At 40.3% G+C, this 17,000-nt stretch overlaps 1 protein-coding gene across 1 annotated transcript in view; it reads right to left on the reverse strand.

Annotated features, from left to right (window-relative positions):
• Nucleotides 1-15,456, reverse strand: part of PROS1 (protein S) — a 99,319-nt gene extending 83,863 nt beyond the window's left edge. The window contains exon 1 of the mRNA XM_010357309.2: nt 15,064-15,456. Within this exon, the coding sequence (XP_010355611.1) occupies nt 15,064-15,139 (76 nt within the window). The 5' untranslated portion in view covers nt 15,140-15,456. The remainder of the gene's footprint in view (nt 1-15,063) is intronic.
• Nucleotides 15,457-17,000: the final 1,544 nt, after the last annotated feature.

The raw sequence follows: 17,000 nt of genomic DNA on the forward strand, positions 1-17,000 counted from the left end.
CAAAGATGAGAGGAATAAGTCACCCTTAAAATCTACTTTTAAAAGCAGATTCCCAGGAGGAAATGTAACAATATGTATCCCAAACTTTCAAAATAGGCACACTATATGGACTTTCAGCTAACAACTCTATTTCTAGAAAATTAAGAAATAAACATGTATATATAAAGAAATACATATCAATGTATGTATAAAGAAATATATATGAATGCATGTATAAAGAAATATATATGAATGTGTTCATTACAATATAATTGATATAAGCAAAACATTGGAGATAATCTAAAAGTCCAAAATATAGTTTTGGTTAAATATATTATAGTAAGCACACATAAAGGAAAATTATGTATCTATTTTAAAGGGTGATATAGATTTCAACTTACTGATATAAAAACAATCATAGTTTTATGACATGAAACATCAAGTTACAAAAATTATATAGAGCACAATTCCATGTATTTTCATTTCTAAGAATGTGTATCTGTGGACAAAAGCTTCAAAGAATATAGAACAAAATGTTACATTGGTCTCTGGTCAGTGTTACTACAGATGCATTTTTTATTGCATATCTATATTTTCAAATTAGATTGCATTAAACAGGGATTTCTTGAATAGTTTTAAAATATTAGGGAATCACTGGCTTACAGCTGGTAGTGTAAGCCAGGGAAATATATCCAATGAGACACAAAGACCCAAATTCCAAGGTTAATAATGGATTGTATGTTTCAAAACAACTAAAAGAGGACTTAATATGTTCTCAACACAAAGAAATGACAAATATTTGAAGTGATGGATATGCTAATTTGCACAATTAGATCGTTTCACAATGTATAAAAATATCAAAACACTACAGTGTACCCTATAAACATGGTTGTCCTTTAGTATTCTTGGGGGATTGGCTCCAAAACCCCAGCAGATATAAAAATCCAAGGATGCTCAAACCCCGTTCTCACATTGTTATGAAGAAATACCTGAGTCTGGGCAACTTATGTTAAAAAGAGGCTTAATTGACTCACAGTTCTGCCTGAGGCTGAGGCAGGTAGATTACCTGAGGTCAGGAGTTTGAAACCAGCCCGACAACATGGTGAAACCCTGTCTCTAAAAAAATACAGAAATTAGCTGGGCGCAGCAGTGCACCCTGTAGTCCCAGCTACTGAGGAGGCTGAGGCAGGAGAAACACTTGAACCCGGGAAGCGGAGGTTGCAGTGAGCCAAGATCGTGCCACTGCACTTCAGTCTGGGTGACAGAGTGACACTCCATCTCAAAAAATAATAACAATAAAATAAAATAAAAGTATTGAATTATCACCCAACCCCCCTAAATTATTATTATTTTTACTTACATGTTTTTGTAAGATATAGGTAAAATAAAACCTATAAAACAGGAATATTTAGGTAAAAATAATTTGTATCATCTAATAGAACAAGGGTCAAGACTTCTTTTTCATCACAAAGGTTGTTTTCTTTTAAATTAATGCAATGTTATTCTCAATCAAAGAGGCTTCCCCAGCCATATGGAACTGTAAGTCCAATTATACCTCTTTCTTTTGTAAATTGCGCAGTCTTGGGTATGTCTTTATCAGCAGCATGAAAACAGACTAATAGAGTACTTAATCAATTTAGATGTGAAAATCAACACTTTTTGAAAAAACATTGGAGGCAGAGGAATTAGGGGTTCAGTTGTTTATATTTAAGCAACTTTTGTAATTTAAAGTTGAAACTTAGAAATGCCACTTCTAGCTGGGTGCAGTGTCTCACATCTGTAATCTCAGCACTTTGGGAGGCTGAGGTAGAAGGATCCGTTGAGCTCAGGAGTTCAAGACCAGCCTAGGCAACATGACCAAAATTAGCCGGGCATGGTGGCTCATGCCTGTAGTCACAGCTATTCAGGAGCTGAGGCAGGAGGATTGCTTGACCCAGGAGGTTGAGGCTGCAATGAGCTGTGATCACGCCACCGCACTCCAGCCTAGGGGACAGAGCAAGACTCTTTCTCAAAATAACAACAATAAAAAAAAAAAAGGAATTTTAAAATAATGAAAGAAAGAAAAAAGAAATGCCCATTCCTAAAAGTCTTTTTCCACCTCACATCTAGTAATTTCTCACTGGAGAACTTCTCCACAAGCTGCATTCTCTTGCCATGGTGCTCAGCTTTCTTTCTCCCTTCTCTGACATATCCTCTTCTCTTGCCCTAATTACTACCTCTGGACATTCTGCAAAAATTTGTTCATTTCTCTATCTTCTCAATCTCCTTAAAAACTAGACTGTCTCAAACTTTAAATGTGGATAGAAATTATCTGAAAGTCTTGTTAAAATGCATATTCTGGATGAGTGCATCTAGGGTAGGGCCAGATATATTTCATTTTTAGTAAGTCCCTGGGTAAAGCTGATGGTGATGTTCCATGGACCACATTGGAGTAGCAGAGTTATAGACCATGTTTTCAGGACTTAACTTTCCAAAACTCAAGCTTCATATCCCATGTGCTTCATTGAGTTGGAACTATTTGAACTATAAGTAGAAGTGCGTGTGTCACTTTTAAGCTAAGGCAGTTAAAAACAAGTACACCACCTCCATTGTTTCTTTTTTTTTTTTTTTCAGGAACATTGGATGCCATGTATTCCAGATGGTATAACTAAAGATGGAAGAGATTTATGCAAACCACACTGAACTTTATATGATTAAGAAATAAATTTTTATTTTGCCAAGTCATCAAGATTTAGAAATTTGAAAATCAATTTGGAGATTTGAGGATGAATGTATTATCACTTCATAGACTATCTTATCTTAACCAATATAAGGGTATGAAACATTTAAACTAATACCTGTAACAGACGTTATTCAATAATGTGCTAATTTGTTTCTTTGTTAATAATAAAAATCAGAGGGTTATAATCAAAGCAAAAACACATAGATAAAATAGAGTTGTTCAGGTTTATTCCTTGAATAAAATAACCAATAAAACAAAAGAGCAAAAAAAAAAAAAAAAGCAAAGATGGATTTTAAAATTTTAGAGACTAGTTATTGAGAAAAAAAAAACAATTTTCTAAATTATCCTTTACTATAAATGGAAAAATTAAGATCTACAAAGCTTTATCATAGTTTAATTCATGATTCTGAAAAAGGGAAACAAAATCATAAAGTATGTTAAAACTCGAGTAGTCTTTGGATAGATCACCGGGGATGATTGGGAGGATGACAAAGAGGAATTGTCTTTCAAACAGAAGGACCAGCATGTGAAAAGGCCATAGGGGAGAAGGGACAGAGAATGGTCCATTTTGAGAGAAGAAGCAGGGAAAGGTCACTTGTAGGAAGAGATAAGGCTGGAATCCCCTAGATTTTGAGCTTTGTATGCCAAATTCAGATTTCAGAAACAGACATAGGAGACAAAAAGCAGCAGCTGATGCTTTTTAAATTGATTTTATAGAAGCAAATTGCCATGTTATGGCGAGGGCCACATGATGGCAATGGTGAGAGGCCTCAGAAGCTGAGGGCCTCAATCCTATACTTGCAAGGAAGTGAATTCTCCCAACAATCAGGGAGCCTGGAAGTGGACTTCAAGCTTCAAATGAGATCTCAACAATGACCGACCCACTGATTTTAGCCTTGCGAGATTCTGAGCAACTTAACTGGATTTGTGCCTGGACTTCTGACCAATGCAACTGTGAGATAATAAATTGTGTTTTCCTAAGCTGTTAAATTTGTGGTAATGTGTTACAAAGCAATAGAAAATGAATACACAAAGAGATAGCACAATTTTTAATCAGGCTGAATGTGGTAATATCGCTGCTTTCATTCCATTTGCTAGCTAGGGCTGCCAGCTTCAGTTCTAACAGTTGGCTTGGTTGGCTAATGCCATCCTAGACCAATCTTGGCACACACTAAATAACATTGAAAAGCCAGACATTCCTTGGCATAATTCAACAGAAAGAATTCACAAAGACTAGGAGACAGAAATTCTGGCTTGAATTTTTTATGTCGCCCCTACCTATTCTCTCTCCTCAATCATCCCCCCTTTCCCCCAGTATAGAAGAGAAGACTATATTTTCACTGATCCTGTGAAAAACAGACTATTGGAGAAACTACTGGAATTTTTAATAAGCATTTTACTGGCAGTTCTCCCTAGACCAAACATGCTGATGGGAGGGACAGAAATGGAAATGAGCCCCCAGATTTCAAGTGCAATGGGAAGAAACAGGGGTGGCTGAGTTTAGGTAACAGCTGTTACTCACTTGAACAAAAACTGGGGTGTGTGTAGTGATCACATCTTGGAGAAAGGATTAACAAGCAGAGATCTCATGCGATTAAGATGAATAGATAACCCACTGATTTCTTCACTGTTTCATGCACAAACTCCCTATATTAGCAAATTGAGGCTGTACTTCAATCACAATACAAATAAATCACCGCCTCTCCTTAATCACGCATTTTGAGTTACCTGACTGATCCAGAATCTCTTGAGTGAAGGAGAGGAGAGAGACCCTTGAAGAAGTATCCTTCTGTTACAGTTTCATACTATAAGCTTTTCTCCTAGTTTGTCCAAACTAAAATAAGGTATCTTACCTGAATAACTATACTGAGGAGAAATATCCCAAAAACCTTTAGTGATTATTAGATAGTGGCCTTTGAGGAAGCAAAATGTCTAAGACCTAAGGTATGCTGATTAACATATGCTGGTTGGAACTGAGGCTTATGCAAGTCAGCTGATAAGCAGAATTCTGTCCTAAAACCATCTAACTATAGGCCCAATCAGATTCAAACCCAAGGCTTTCATTCCTTCCTGAGGACTGAGAGCAGTGGACTATTTTCAGCAAGAGATTAGTCATGTTGGAACATAGCTGTAGAAGTGAGAGAAGTTGTTATGTACCTGAGTGTCCATCACTAAGGTAGAAGAATAAATTTTGGTAAATGTCTTATTTTTGAGACATATTCCATTTTAAGGTTTTCTACCATGATCTATTTATCATAGGAGTTGAAAGGCTGCCAAATGCAGATGGGAACCACAATAAGAGAATGCTCTCCAGCTAGTTCAAAGTTCAATTCAAGTGCTCTGTCACTTGGCCTAGCCAATGATCCATCAGATCCAACCGTGCTCAAATTTTCTATAAAAGAGCAGGGTCCTCTTCAGAAGCTGCAGCAAGTTTCAGAAGAGAAATTTCAGTAGAGATCCCCATGATTTGTGAGCAAGTCTCATTTCCTTCAACAAGTAATTTGTTTTCTTCGACAAGTAATTTCTTTCTTTTGAGAAACTGCTCTTGGTTTTTTGTTGTTGTTGTTGTTTGTTTGTTTGTTTGTTGGGACTTAAGTGGAGTCTGAAAATCTGACCATAGGACACCTGGTGACCATGAGATTTGAACAGCTTATCATAAGCTGGATGCTATCTTTTCCATTGAGCTATGTAGTTGTGATAGCATAAACCATGCTAAAGTGGTATAAATAGGATGAGACTGAAGGCATAACTTAGTTGCCTACATGGGTTGGTCACTCTCGATTTCCTCCTCACCCTCAAACCCCCTCATTGGTCTCATAAGAAGAGATCTATGACCAACTGGTGAAAATCTCTGGCTTACAAATGTGTTAATCTGTCTGCCTCACTACAAAGGAATACTTGAGGGTGGATAATTTATAAAGAAAAGGAGTTTAATAGGATCATGGCTCTGCAGGCTGTACAAGAAGCATGGTGCCAGCATCTGCTCCCGGTGAAGGCCTCAGGAAGCTTCCAATCATGGTAGAAGGCAAAAGGGGAGCTGGTGGATCACATGGCCAGAATGGGAGCAAGAGAGAGAAGGGGAGGTCCCAGACTTTTAAACAACCAAATCTGACGTGAACCTCTATGAATCTCATGTGAGAAGTCACTCATCACCAAGGGGCTGGTGCTAAGTCATTCATAAGGGACCCACCTCATGACCCAAACACCTCCCACCAGGTACCACCTCCTACTATGGAAGCCCCTCCCCTCCCCTCCCCTCCTCTCCTCTCCCCTCCCCTCCCCTCCCCTTTCCTTCCCTTTCCTTTTCTTTCTTTTCTGTTGTGGGAAGTCAGGGACTCCAAATGGAGTGACCTTTTGGAGCCACAGCAGAGGAACATAAATTGTGAAGATTTCATGTTAATATGGACATTTATCAGTTCCCAAATTAATACTTTCATAATTTCTTAGGTCTGTCTTACTTTAATCTCTTATTCCTGTTATCTTCGTAAGCTGAGGATGTACATCACCTCAGGGCCACTATGATAATTGTGTTAACTGTACAAATTGATTGTAAAACATGTGTGTTTGAACAATATGAAATCAGTACACCTTGAAAATGAGCAGAATAACAGTGATTTTAGGGAACAAGGGAAGACAACCATAAGGTCTGACTGCCTGTGGGGTCGGGCAAAAAGAGCCATATTTTTCTTCTTGTAGAGAGCCTATAAACGGATGTGCAAGTAGGAGAGATATCAAATTCTTTTCCTAGCAAGGAATATTAATATTAAGACCCTGGGAAAGGAATTCATTCCTCAGGGGAGGTCTATAAAAGGCCGCTCTGGGAATGTCTGTCCTATGCAGTTGAGATAAGGACTGAGATACGCCCTGGTCTCCTGTGGTACCCTCAGGCTTACTAGGGTAGGGAAAAAATTCCGCCCTGGTAAATTTGAGGTCAGACTGGTTCTCTGCTCTCGAACCCTGTTTTCTGTTGTTTAAGATGTTTTCAAGGCAATACGTGCACTGCTGAACATAGACCCTTATCAGTAATTCTGCTTTTGCCCTTTGCCTTGTGATCTTTGCTTTTGCCCTTTGCTTTGTGATCTTTGTTCTCCTTTTCACCCTTTGGAGCATGTGATCTTTGTGACCTACTCCCTGTTCTTACACCCACTCCCCTTTTGAAATCCAAAATAAAACCTGCTGGTTCTGAGGGTCAGGTGGGCATCATGGTCCTACCAATATGTGATGTCACCCATGGTGGCCCAGCTGTAAAATTCCTCTCTTTGTATTCTTTCTCTTTATTTCTCAGCTGGCTGACACTTACGGAAAATAGAAAGAACCTACATTGAAATATTGGGGGCAGGTTTCCCCGATACTTTTCTTTTCTTTCTTTTCTTTTTTATTTATTGTTTTTTATAGAGTCTCGTTCTGTCACCAGAACGAGATCATGCAGTGGCATGATCTCAACTCACTGCAGCCTCCACCTCCCAGGTCCCAGCGATTCTCCTGCCTCAGCCTCCTGAGTAGCTGGAATTACAGGTGTACACCACGACGTCCAGTTAATTTTTGTGTTCTTAGTAAAGACAGGGTTTCATCATGTTGGTCAGACTGATCCCAAACTCCCGGCCTGAAGTGATCCACCCACCTCGGCCTCCCAAAGTGCTAAAGTGCTGGGATTACAGGCATGAGCCACTGCACCTGGACAGAGGTCACTTTTCAACATGAGATATGGAGGGGACAAAACATCCTAACCATATCAACAGATGATTCTCTGTGGTATACCAACATGAGCCAGATGTAGACCTAACCATATCAACAGATGTTTCTCTATGGTATACCAACATGAGCCAGATGTAGACCTCCTATAAAGCTACAGCCAAAAACTAACAAACTAACCTCTCTCAGGGGCAGTCCTGAGAGGCACTGGAGAAGCAAAACCCTCACTATGGGCAGACATATAAGTGGAATTTCTCATTGTTCACCTTGCCTACAATGAGAAATTGCCTGAGATGATTGCAAATGGCCTTTCCCGAGGTTCAGTGACTTGTAAAGAGGTAGATCACAGGCTTAGGGATGAAGTTCAAGCAAGAATTGTCCCAGAGATGAGAATGTTTGTGTTCCAGATGAACATTCACAAGACAGCCCCACACCAGAGAAGTTCTTAATAATAATGAGGACAGAATGACCTACTTAATGACCGTCAGTTATGTTTCCTCTCAAGTCTATCTGGTGCAAGGACCACAGACTAAAAATTCTAAGTGTCCAGTAGGCAGCATAATTTGGAAGGAAGATAATTTGGTTAAAGACAATGGGAGATGCTCAGCATTGTGGCAAACTGGAGAGGGCACATTCTATCTAAAGAAGGCAGCTCACCACACCTGTAATCGCAGCACTTGGGGAGGCCAAGGCGGGCAGATCACAATTTCAGGAGTTCAAGACCAGCCTGGCCAACATGGTGGAACCCCATCTCTACTAAAAATGCAAAAATTAGTTGGGCATGGTGGCACAGCCTGTAGTCCCAGCCACTCGGGAGGTTGAGGTAGGGTGATAGAGTGAGACTCTGTTTCAACAAAAAAAGAGAAGAACGCAGCTCACAATCAGCTTGAGCTGAATCTTACCATGTTGGGAGGTGGGCCAGTGTTGTCAGATGTTCCTTTGTTTTTCAAGAGAAGCCATAAAACCAGATGTTGACATGAAGTGTTCCAATTTTTGATATGTATGAGGGCCAAACACAGAAGTTTATAGGCCACATATGGCCTTCGGGTTGCCCTCAGTCTAATGTTTATCCAATGTTTATTTAAAAAGGCAGTCACAGTGGCAAGGATGGAGGCTACACATTGGCCACACTGGATCTGCCACATGAACTTTCCTTCACTAGGGCCTGCCCAGACTCTCGCTATCAAAGTAAAAACACCAAGTTTGTCTGCAGGATTGCTATTCCTTGGGCTGCTGAAAGTTGAACATATTACAAAGTTCAATCAGATATCTGGTGGATTGTTGATTAAAAAGGGCTCTTCCATCACGGAGGAGCAGCATAGGTAGACACACTTTTTGGGATTTTATTTTTCTGTCAGCACAACTATTGGTAGACTTATTCAATGCTTTATGCTAAGCCACACAACACTACCTCTAAGGAATTAACACCACAATTAAGAAAACAAATCAGTGGAATGATTGTAGTTTTCCTTGGCCTTACTGTATATCCTAATACCTGGAAGGAGCTAACCTTACGGAATGATGAACTGACCAATTATTGAGGGCTCACACACTGTAAGACACAACTATCTTTGTTGTTGTAAGACAACACTATCTTTCAAAATATGGTTTTTAAAAATGTGGTATGTTCTCTGTACCAGCAATCATTAAAATATAGTGCTATCTGGGCATAGTGGCTCACGCCTGTAATCCCAGCACTTTGGAAAGCTGAGGCCAGAGAATCCCTTGAGTCCAGGAGTTCAAGATCAGCCTGGGAAACATGGCAATATCTCATCTCTATTAAAAATCAAAAAGAACATTAGCTGGTAATGGCATGCATCTATAGTCCCAGCTATTTGGGTGGCTGAGGTGGGAGGATCACTTGAACCTGGGAGGTCAAGGCTACAGTCAGACATGATTGCACTACTGCACTCCTCCAGCCCATGCAACAGAATGAGGCCCTGTCTTAAAAAAAAAAAAAAAAAAAAAGATTGTAGGTTGGTCCAATAGTACTGAGTTATCAGAGCTTCTTAATATTAGTATCAGTAACCCCCAACTGGCAAATTTGACTGGCTTAAAATAAAATAAAATACAGCGCTATTTTACTAAAGCCGAAATACACAGATCAGAAATAAAAAGAAAAAGGAAAGAAGTACTTGTCATGGTATGATGTTTAATGACTGTTATGGGCTGACCCCAAAAGATGCTGAAGTCCTAACCCCCTCGTACCTGTAAATATGACTTTATTATGAAATAGGGTCCTTGTAGATGATCAAATGAAGATGAGGTCATTAGGGTAGGCCTTAATCCAGTGAGGCTTGTGCCCTTATAAAAAGGGGAAATGTGGGCACAGAAACAGACATGTATGGAGGGAATACGATGTGAAGACACAGGAATAATGCCACCCAAGAGCTAAGGAACATCTGAGGTTACCAGGAGCTAGCAGAAAGCATGAAACATATTCTCCTCTCACAGCCCTCAGAAGAAACCAACCTTCCCGATACTTTGATTTTGGACTTCTAGAATTCAAAATCGTGAGACCATAACTTTCTGTTGTTTAAACCACCCACTTTGTGGTATTTTATTATGGCAGTCCTAGGGGACTAATACAGTTACCTAATCTCAAATTTTTTACATTCTGTCCTCACAACTGCATTCTGTTCACCTAGAAATTTGGAAACCAAGAATGGTCTCCAAGGAATGCATTCACCAGGGAACCTAACCTATTTCCCACTGAATTACAAGCTAAGACTGCTGTGTTGCCATTTGAAGCTCTTTACCTGCTGAAAAGTAATAATAATAATAATAATAATAAGAGGATTATGTTAGAAGGAAGACAATAATCAAGGCAAAATAATGTTGTTGCCACATACTAATTAGGGTTAGGTGTGAAGCCCCTCCAGGATGACTACTGTCCACAGGAGAAATAGGAAAAGAAACAATGGATGGACTATCCATAGGTAGGGACAATAAGGGCTCAGATTCTTCCTGATTATGCTATGGGTCATCTTATTGAGCAAACACAAACATGAGGCCCTTGCATCCTGAGGGCAAGAGAGCTATGAAATGGGTAGGGAAACAGTCATAAATACCAGCTCATGCTTGCAACCAAGGGAGAGACAAGCAAGCTCTAAAACCATTACCTGTATTCCCTTGCCTGTATTTTTGTTTATGCTTTTCCTTTTTTTTTTTTTTTTTTTGTTTTTTTTTTTTTTGCATATAAGATGTGTTGGTACACTATAATGTATCATTTTATCCATAAAGCATAGCACAGAAATACAGGAATCATGGCCATCACTTGATGATACCTAGGAAATGGGAGCCTCAAGCCTTCCTCTATGGATGTGGTTCCTGGAACCAATCGAGGAGAGGGTTCTTTCTCTGTGCAGTAGTCATGTACATTATATTAGATAAATATTTTCAAATGGTGTGTATGGAAAGAAGGGCAAGTGTATATGTTAGACAGCTAATAATTAGAATATGTAGACTTTTCTTATTTCTGTGTCCTTCCCAGCATCCATTCTTTTGTGGGAACTGTTCTTCTAGCACTCTACGCAATTCTAGTGAGCTGTCAATCACAGGACTCCAGTGCCAGGCTAAGGCAAAATGATCAGGGTCTCCTAGGAATTTGAACTGTTCACAGAGACACACAGGACTGGAAGACAGAATTGAGTCATTTGATTGGCAGCTCCTAAAGTACTGTCACATGAGTTCCCATTGTATAGGTCACCTAAATGTTTACATTCCTGGCTTCTGTAGTCCTGGTTGTTCAGCTAGCCATCCAGTAGCCTTCCAATAAATTATTCAACACCTCCTTCCTTCCTTCCTCTCTTTTTTCTTTTCCCTTTTTCTTTCCTTTAGTGAGCAAGAGTTCATTACTGTTGCTTATAGGCAAAGAATACTGTATTTTCAGGCATAATATTTTGAAGGTTTAAGTATGTATATAGATCCCTCAAGCTGCAAAGATACAAACTTGGTGAACAGAAAAGGCCCATTGTTTCTTAGCATAGAATTAATAGTGGAGAATATGGCATAGGGTTTGATGTATTGCTGTACATTAGAAATTGTTTCTAACTCTTCCAGCACAAACTCCGACTATAATCTAACCTTGATAACATCTCTCCATCAGCACAACATTTTGGACTTTTTAGTGAAGATAATTTAAGAAAAGACAAGGCTTCATACATAGCAAATGGAATAGTTAGAGAAGGAAAAAAAGGGTACAAAAGAGGAGGAAAATATGAGTCAGTAGTGTCTACAGTAGCCTGCACTCACCCAGGGTGGCAGTCTAGATAAGGCCAAAGGGACATCCTCTTTCTCCTATTTCCCCTCACCACATGCCTTAAGTGGGAAATGATTAAAATATGTAGACAGTATCCATTTTATTTTCATTATTTTTGGAGACAGGATCTCGCTCTATCACCCAGGCTGGAGCGCAGTGGCATAATCATGCTCGCTGCAACCTCAACCTCCTGGGCTGAAGTGACCCTCCCACCTTAGACCCCTGAGGAGCTGGGCCTACAAGTGGGTACCAACATATCCAGCTAATTTTTTTTTTAATGTCTTTTGTAGAGACAGGATCTCACTATGTTGCTCAGGCTGGTCTTGAACTCCTGGCTTCATGCGATCCTTCCTCCTCAGCCTCCCAAAGTGCTGGGATTACAGGTGTGAGCAACCATGACTGGGTGACAGTATATATGTTAAATACAGAGATTCTCATCCCTCTCTCTCATATATATATGTATGTATATATATTATATGTATTCTGGAAAATTAGTTAATATCTCTGAACAATTTCTTTTTTTATTTTTAAACAAATAAGTTGAATTAGATTATTTCTAATAACTCTTCCTAAAATAAAACTATGATTTGTAAATGTTTTTCTTTAAATAACAACTATAAGCCAGCCATGGTGGTGCATACCTATAGTCCCAGATACTCAGGAGGCTGATTGGAGGATTGCTTGAGGTCAGGAGTTCAAAGCTGTAGTACCTGTGAATAGTCACTGTACTCCAGTCTGGGTAAGATAGCGAGACTTTTTTTAATCACAAAAATTTTTTTTTAACGGTCCATAGCTTTCTATGGCCTAAACAATGAATTATAGGCTGGGTGTGGTGGCTCACACCTGTAATCCCAGCACTTTGGGAGGCCAAGGCAGGAGGATCACCGGAGGTCAGGAGTTCAAGACCACCACTGGAGGTCAGGAGTTCAAGACCAGCTTGGCCAACATGGTGAAACTCTGTCTCTACAAAAAATACAAAAATTATCTGGGTGTGGTGGTACATGCCTATAATATCAGCTACACGGGAGGCTGAGGTGGGAGGATGCCTGTAATACCAGCTACCCAGGAGGCGGAGGTTGCAGTGAGCTGGGATCATACCACTGCACTCCTGCACTCCAGCCTGGGCAACAGGGTGAGACTCCATCTCTAAATAAATAAATAAATAATTCTAAATAAGGGACTACACAATGAATTACAAATAAAATATTTATAACTCAAATTATATCTCAAATTTAAAATCATATAGAGGCTGGGCATGGTGACTCTCACCTGTAATCTCAGCACTTCGGCCAGCCAAAGTAGGCAGGCCGCTTGAACTCAGGAGTTCAAGACCAGGCTAGGCAACATGGCAAAACACCAACTCTACCAAAAAAAAAAAAAAAAAAAAAAACCATACACACAGACACACACACAAATTAGCTGGGCATGGTGCCAGATGCCTGTTCCAGCTACTCAGGAGGCTGAGCTGGGAGGATCCCATGAGCCTGGGAGGGGGAGGTTGCAGTGAGCTGTGATCATGCCACTTCACTCCAGACTTAGTGACAGAACCAGACCGTCTCAAAAAACAAATAAATAAGTAAAAATAAAGTAAAATTAAACCATATGGATTAAAAACATCACATCTATATCTAAATTTCCTCTTTAGTAAACCACAGATGACTTTTAATCCAATTAAGCAATCAAAAACTTTTTAACTAAAGGCATTATGGGGCCAACTATTCTTTATGTGATATACTTGAAGAATTAATTTGTCTGCTCTATCAGTGTTTATATATAACAAGTGTAATTCCCCATATGTTTATATATAATACACACACACAAACCCATATAATTTTTACCTCTGCTTAGATTCAGTCAAAATGTAACAATCTCTACAAAAAGAAAAGGCCTAGCAAATTTCTATGATGACAAGGAGTAAGTGTGGCAAGCTACTTTGCCTTTCTCCTCTCCAAAACACTAGCTATGAAGCAAATATTTAATTGTCCTAATGAACTATATAGGTAATAAGCACCTGGAGTCACAAATTGGCTTAATGATAGGGGTTTGAATGCTGAAGTTTTGCAGTTGTAGCTCCTTAATGTAAGATCAAAAAATAATGTTTTAGACCCAAGTTAGATTTTTAAAGTACTGCATTCATCCTGATGACTAATAGAAACTAGTGGAATGTTAGCAAACTGATATATAATACTCTAGAAATTTCCATCTTCGAAAAGTTTACTTTGGAGCTCTAGGCTCCTAAAAGTTATTTGTAATTTAGAGTTCTCACTCCCATTCCAATTCCTGAAAATAAAACATAAAAAACAAGAAGGCATTTTTGGCCAGGCGTGGTGGCTCATGCCTGTAATCCCAGGACTTTGGGAGGCTGAGGCGGGTGGATCACCTGAGGTCAGGAATTTGAGACCAGCCTGGCCAACATGGTGAAACCCCGTCTCTAGTAAAAATACAAAAAAAAAAAAAATTAGCCAGGTGTTGAGGCAGGCACCTGTAATCCCAGCTGCTCAGGAGGCTGAGGCATGAGTATCACTTGAAGCCGGAGGCGGAGGTTGCAGTGAGTGGAGATGGAGTCACTGCACTCCAGCCTGGGCAGCAAAGCAGTCCCTCTCAAACAAACAAAAAGGCATTTTTATTCAACAAACACACAACTTTAGAAAACAAATTAACTGACCACTAAAATGTACTAATTGCCTTGCTATTCCTTATATATTTTTCAGAGAAAACTTAATATCCTGTCTTGAACCCGGGCATAAGGACGTAAATAACTTGAAACACAAAGATAAAGAATTCATGCCACCACCTCAGATCAGTGGCACAGTGTTAAAAAATCCTCAGTACAAACGATCTGAGAAATAGAATACAGTATTTAACAGTCCTTTTGATTTCAGGGTTAGAAAGTGACATATATCTACTGCTATACAAACCCTCAGTCATCCTAAAACAGGTCGTTAATGTGAGACAAGCAAACCAAGCTCAAAGTCCAGAAATTGCAAAAGGGAGGTAGGTTTCAGGAGACCGGTGTAGGTTGGGGGCAGGCGCCTGGACAAAGGGAAAACACAGTGTGTTACGTTTTCTTCCCTACTCATATGCTAGAATCTGCTCATCCTGACTGGGAACTTCAGCTTTGAAGGGAAACGGGCAGGTGTTCACATCCCTCCATTGATACTTAGTGTCAACCAGGTTCTTACATCTGTACTGTAGGCAATACATTCTCGCAACTGTGCAAATAGTGATCCTGCCCCACCATTACACTGCTTGCTCTATCCACGGCTGTTTCCATCCGCTGGGTGTCTGTCAGTACTTACTGAAACTTTCTAGGAGGCTGCAGTTCTAGAGAAGAAAATCCTACTAACCAGGGCACGTAGTTCAGTCGACAATGCTGGGGAAGGGAGAAGAGACGCTATTGATTACTCACAGTTTGCCTCTGAGACGGGAAGCACTAGGAGGAGACACGCCAGCAGCGCCCCGCAGCGCCCACCCAGGACCCTCATTTCGAAGCGCGCGGAGGCGCGGGCGGGGACGGTGGCGCGTCGCGGCGGGGACCGGAGCGCTGGGCGCCGCGGAGCTGCGAGCTTGTGCGCCTCGATCTGAGCAGTGCTGCGCGGCGGCGCCTGCGACCCAGCGAGCCTTGGCGGAACAGCCGGGGGCGGAGGGGACCGCCCGCTCCCAGCCCCCAGTCCGAGAGGGGAAGTGATAACAAGGACATTTCCAGGAAGCTTTTCGGAGCTGGGGGATGGGCTCTAGTGTTGGAGGCCTAGTAAACACTGCCGAGACATCCTTCCTCACCAGCCCCCTAGTTGCTGCTTTTCGTTCTTTTCGTCCACAGTGTGAAGTTTCCGAAGGGGAAGGGGTGGGGAACGCAGTTATCTGACTGGTCAAGAGAACTTCCAGGGTTCAAGAGGACAGGATCGCCAGGTTCAAAAGGAGAAATAGTGAGACACTGACTTGTCCCTGAAAATATTAACCAAAACCTGGAACTCAATGAGGACTTTAGGAAGAACTATGGTGATAGTAAAAGCAAATGGGATCATTTTGATCATCCACATGTTTTTTTGGTCTTGTATGCCATACAGGCATACAAAAAATATAAAGAATATGAAGAAAAGAAGGAAATATTAGAATAATCTGCCTTAAAAAAAATCTTGCTCCTCTAAAGATTTCAGTTGAAAGTGAATATCTATACATCTACCTATTTAGTAATTTAAATTTTTTTTTTTTTTTTTTTTTTTTTTGAAACAGAGTCTCACTCTGTGGCCCAGGATGGAGTGCAGTGGCGCAATTTCGGCTCACTGCAACCTCCACCTCCCGAGTTCAAGTCATTCTCCTGTCTCAGTCTCCTGAGTAACTGGGATTACAGGCACCCGCCACCACGCCTGGCTAGTTTTTTTGTATTTTTAGTAGAGACAGAGTTTCACCATGTTGGCCAGGCTGGTTCTGAACTCCTGACCACAAGGGATCCACCTGCCTCGGCCTCCCAAAGTGCTGGGATTACAGGCGTGAACCTTGCACCTGGCCTTATTTATTTATTTATGTAAGACAGGGTCTCACTGGGTTGCCCAGACTGGAGTGCAGTGGTGTAATCATAGCTCACTGCAGCCTCAAACTTCTGGGCGCAAATAATCCTCCTGCCTCAGTCTCCTGAGTACCTAGGACTACAGTCAAACACCACTATGCCAGGCTAATTTTTAATTTATTTTTTTGGTAGAGATGGTATCTCGCTGTGTTGCCCAGGCTGGTCTGGAACTCCTGACCTCAAGTAGTCCTCTTGTCTTGGCCTCCCAAAGCTTTGTGATTACAGGGGTGAGCCACTTCTCCAGGCCTGAATATCTTTTTAACACCACAAAATTTCATCACACTGCCAGTAATAATTATCAGCACTGAAAATTATGTGTCCTACATTATAACGTCAAACTTTGTAAAACCATCTGGAATCTATTAATATACAATTTGATAATACATCTTTGGATAAAATTCTGGGTTTTTAATTAATCTCAGAAGTGAACTTTGTGAAAGTGATATCTGGCTTTAGCTCAATATGAATTGCCACTTGGTAATCTCATTTAGCCAAACTTTGGTTTTGATACAGACCTTAATATACAATTAAAAGCTGTCCAAAATTTAACTTTTAATCTAATCTCATTCATAATCTTAATCCCATCATTTTATCCAGTTTTATACTTCTCCATATCATCTTCTACCAACATAGTGTCTAATTTACTTATTATTTATATTTATTATCCATTTCATCTGTCTTCACCAGTAGAATGTAAGATTCATGAGGGCAGGAATTTTTAAAGGTTTTGTTCACAATTATATTATTAGTGCTTAGAACAGTGACTGGTACGTAAACAT

The sequence above is a fragment of the Rhinopithecus roxellana genome, chromosome 1 (assembly GCF_007565055.1).
Source record: "Rhinopithecus roxellana isolate Shanxi Qingling chromosome 1, ASM756505v1, whole genome shotgun sequence".
In the NCBI taxonomy this organism is placed as follows: Eukaryota; Metazoa; Chordata; class Mammalia; order Primates; family Cercopithecidae; genus Rhinopithecus; species Rhinopithecus roxellana.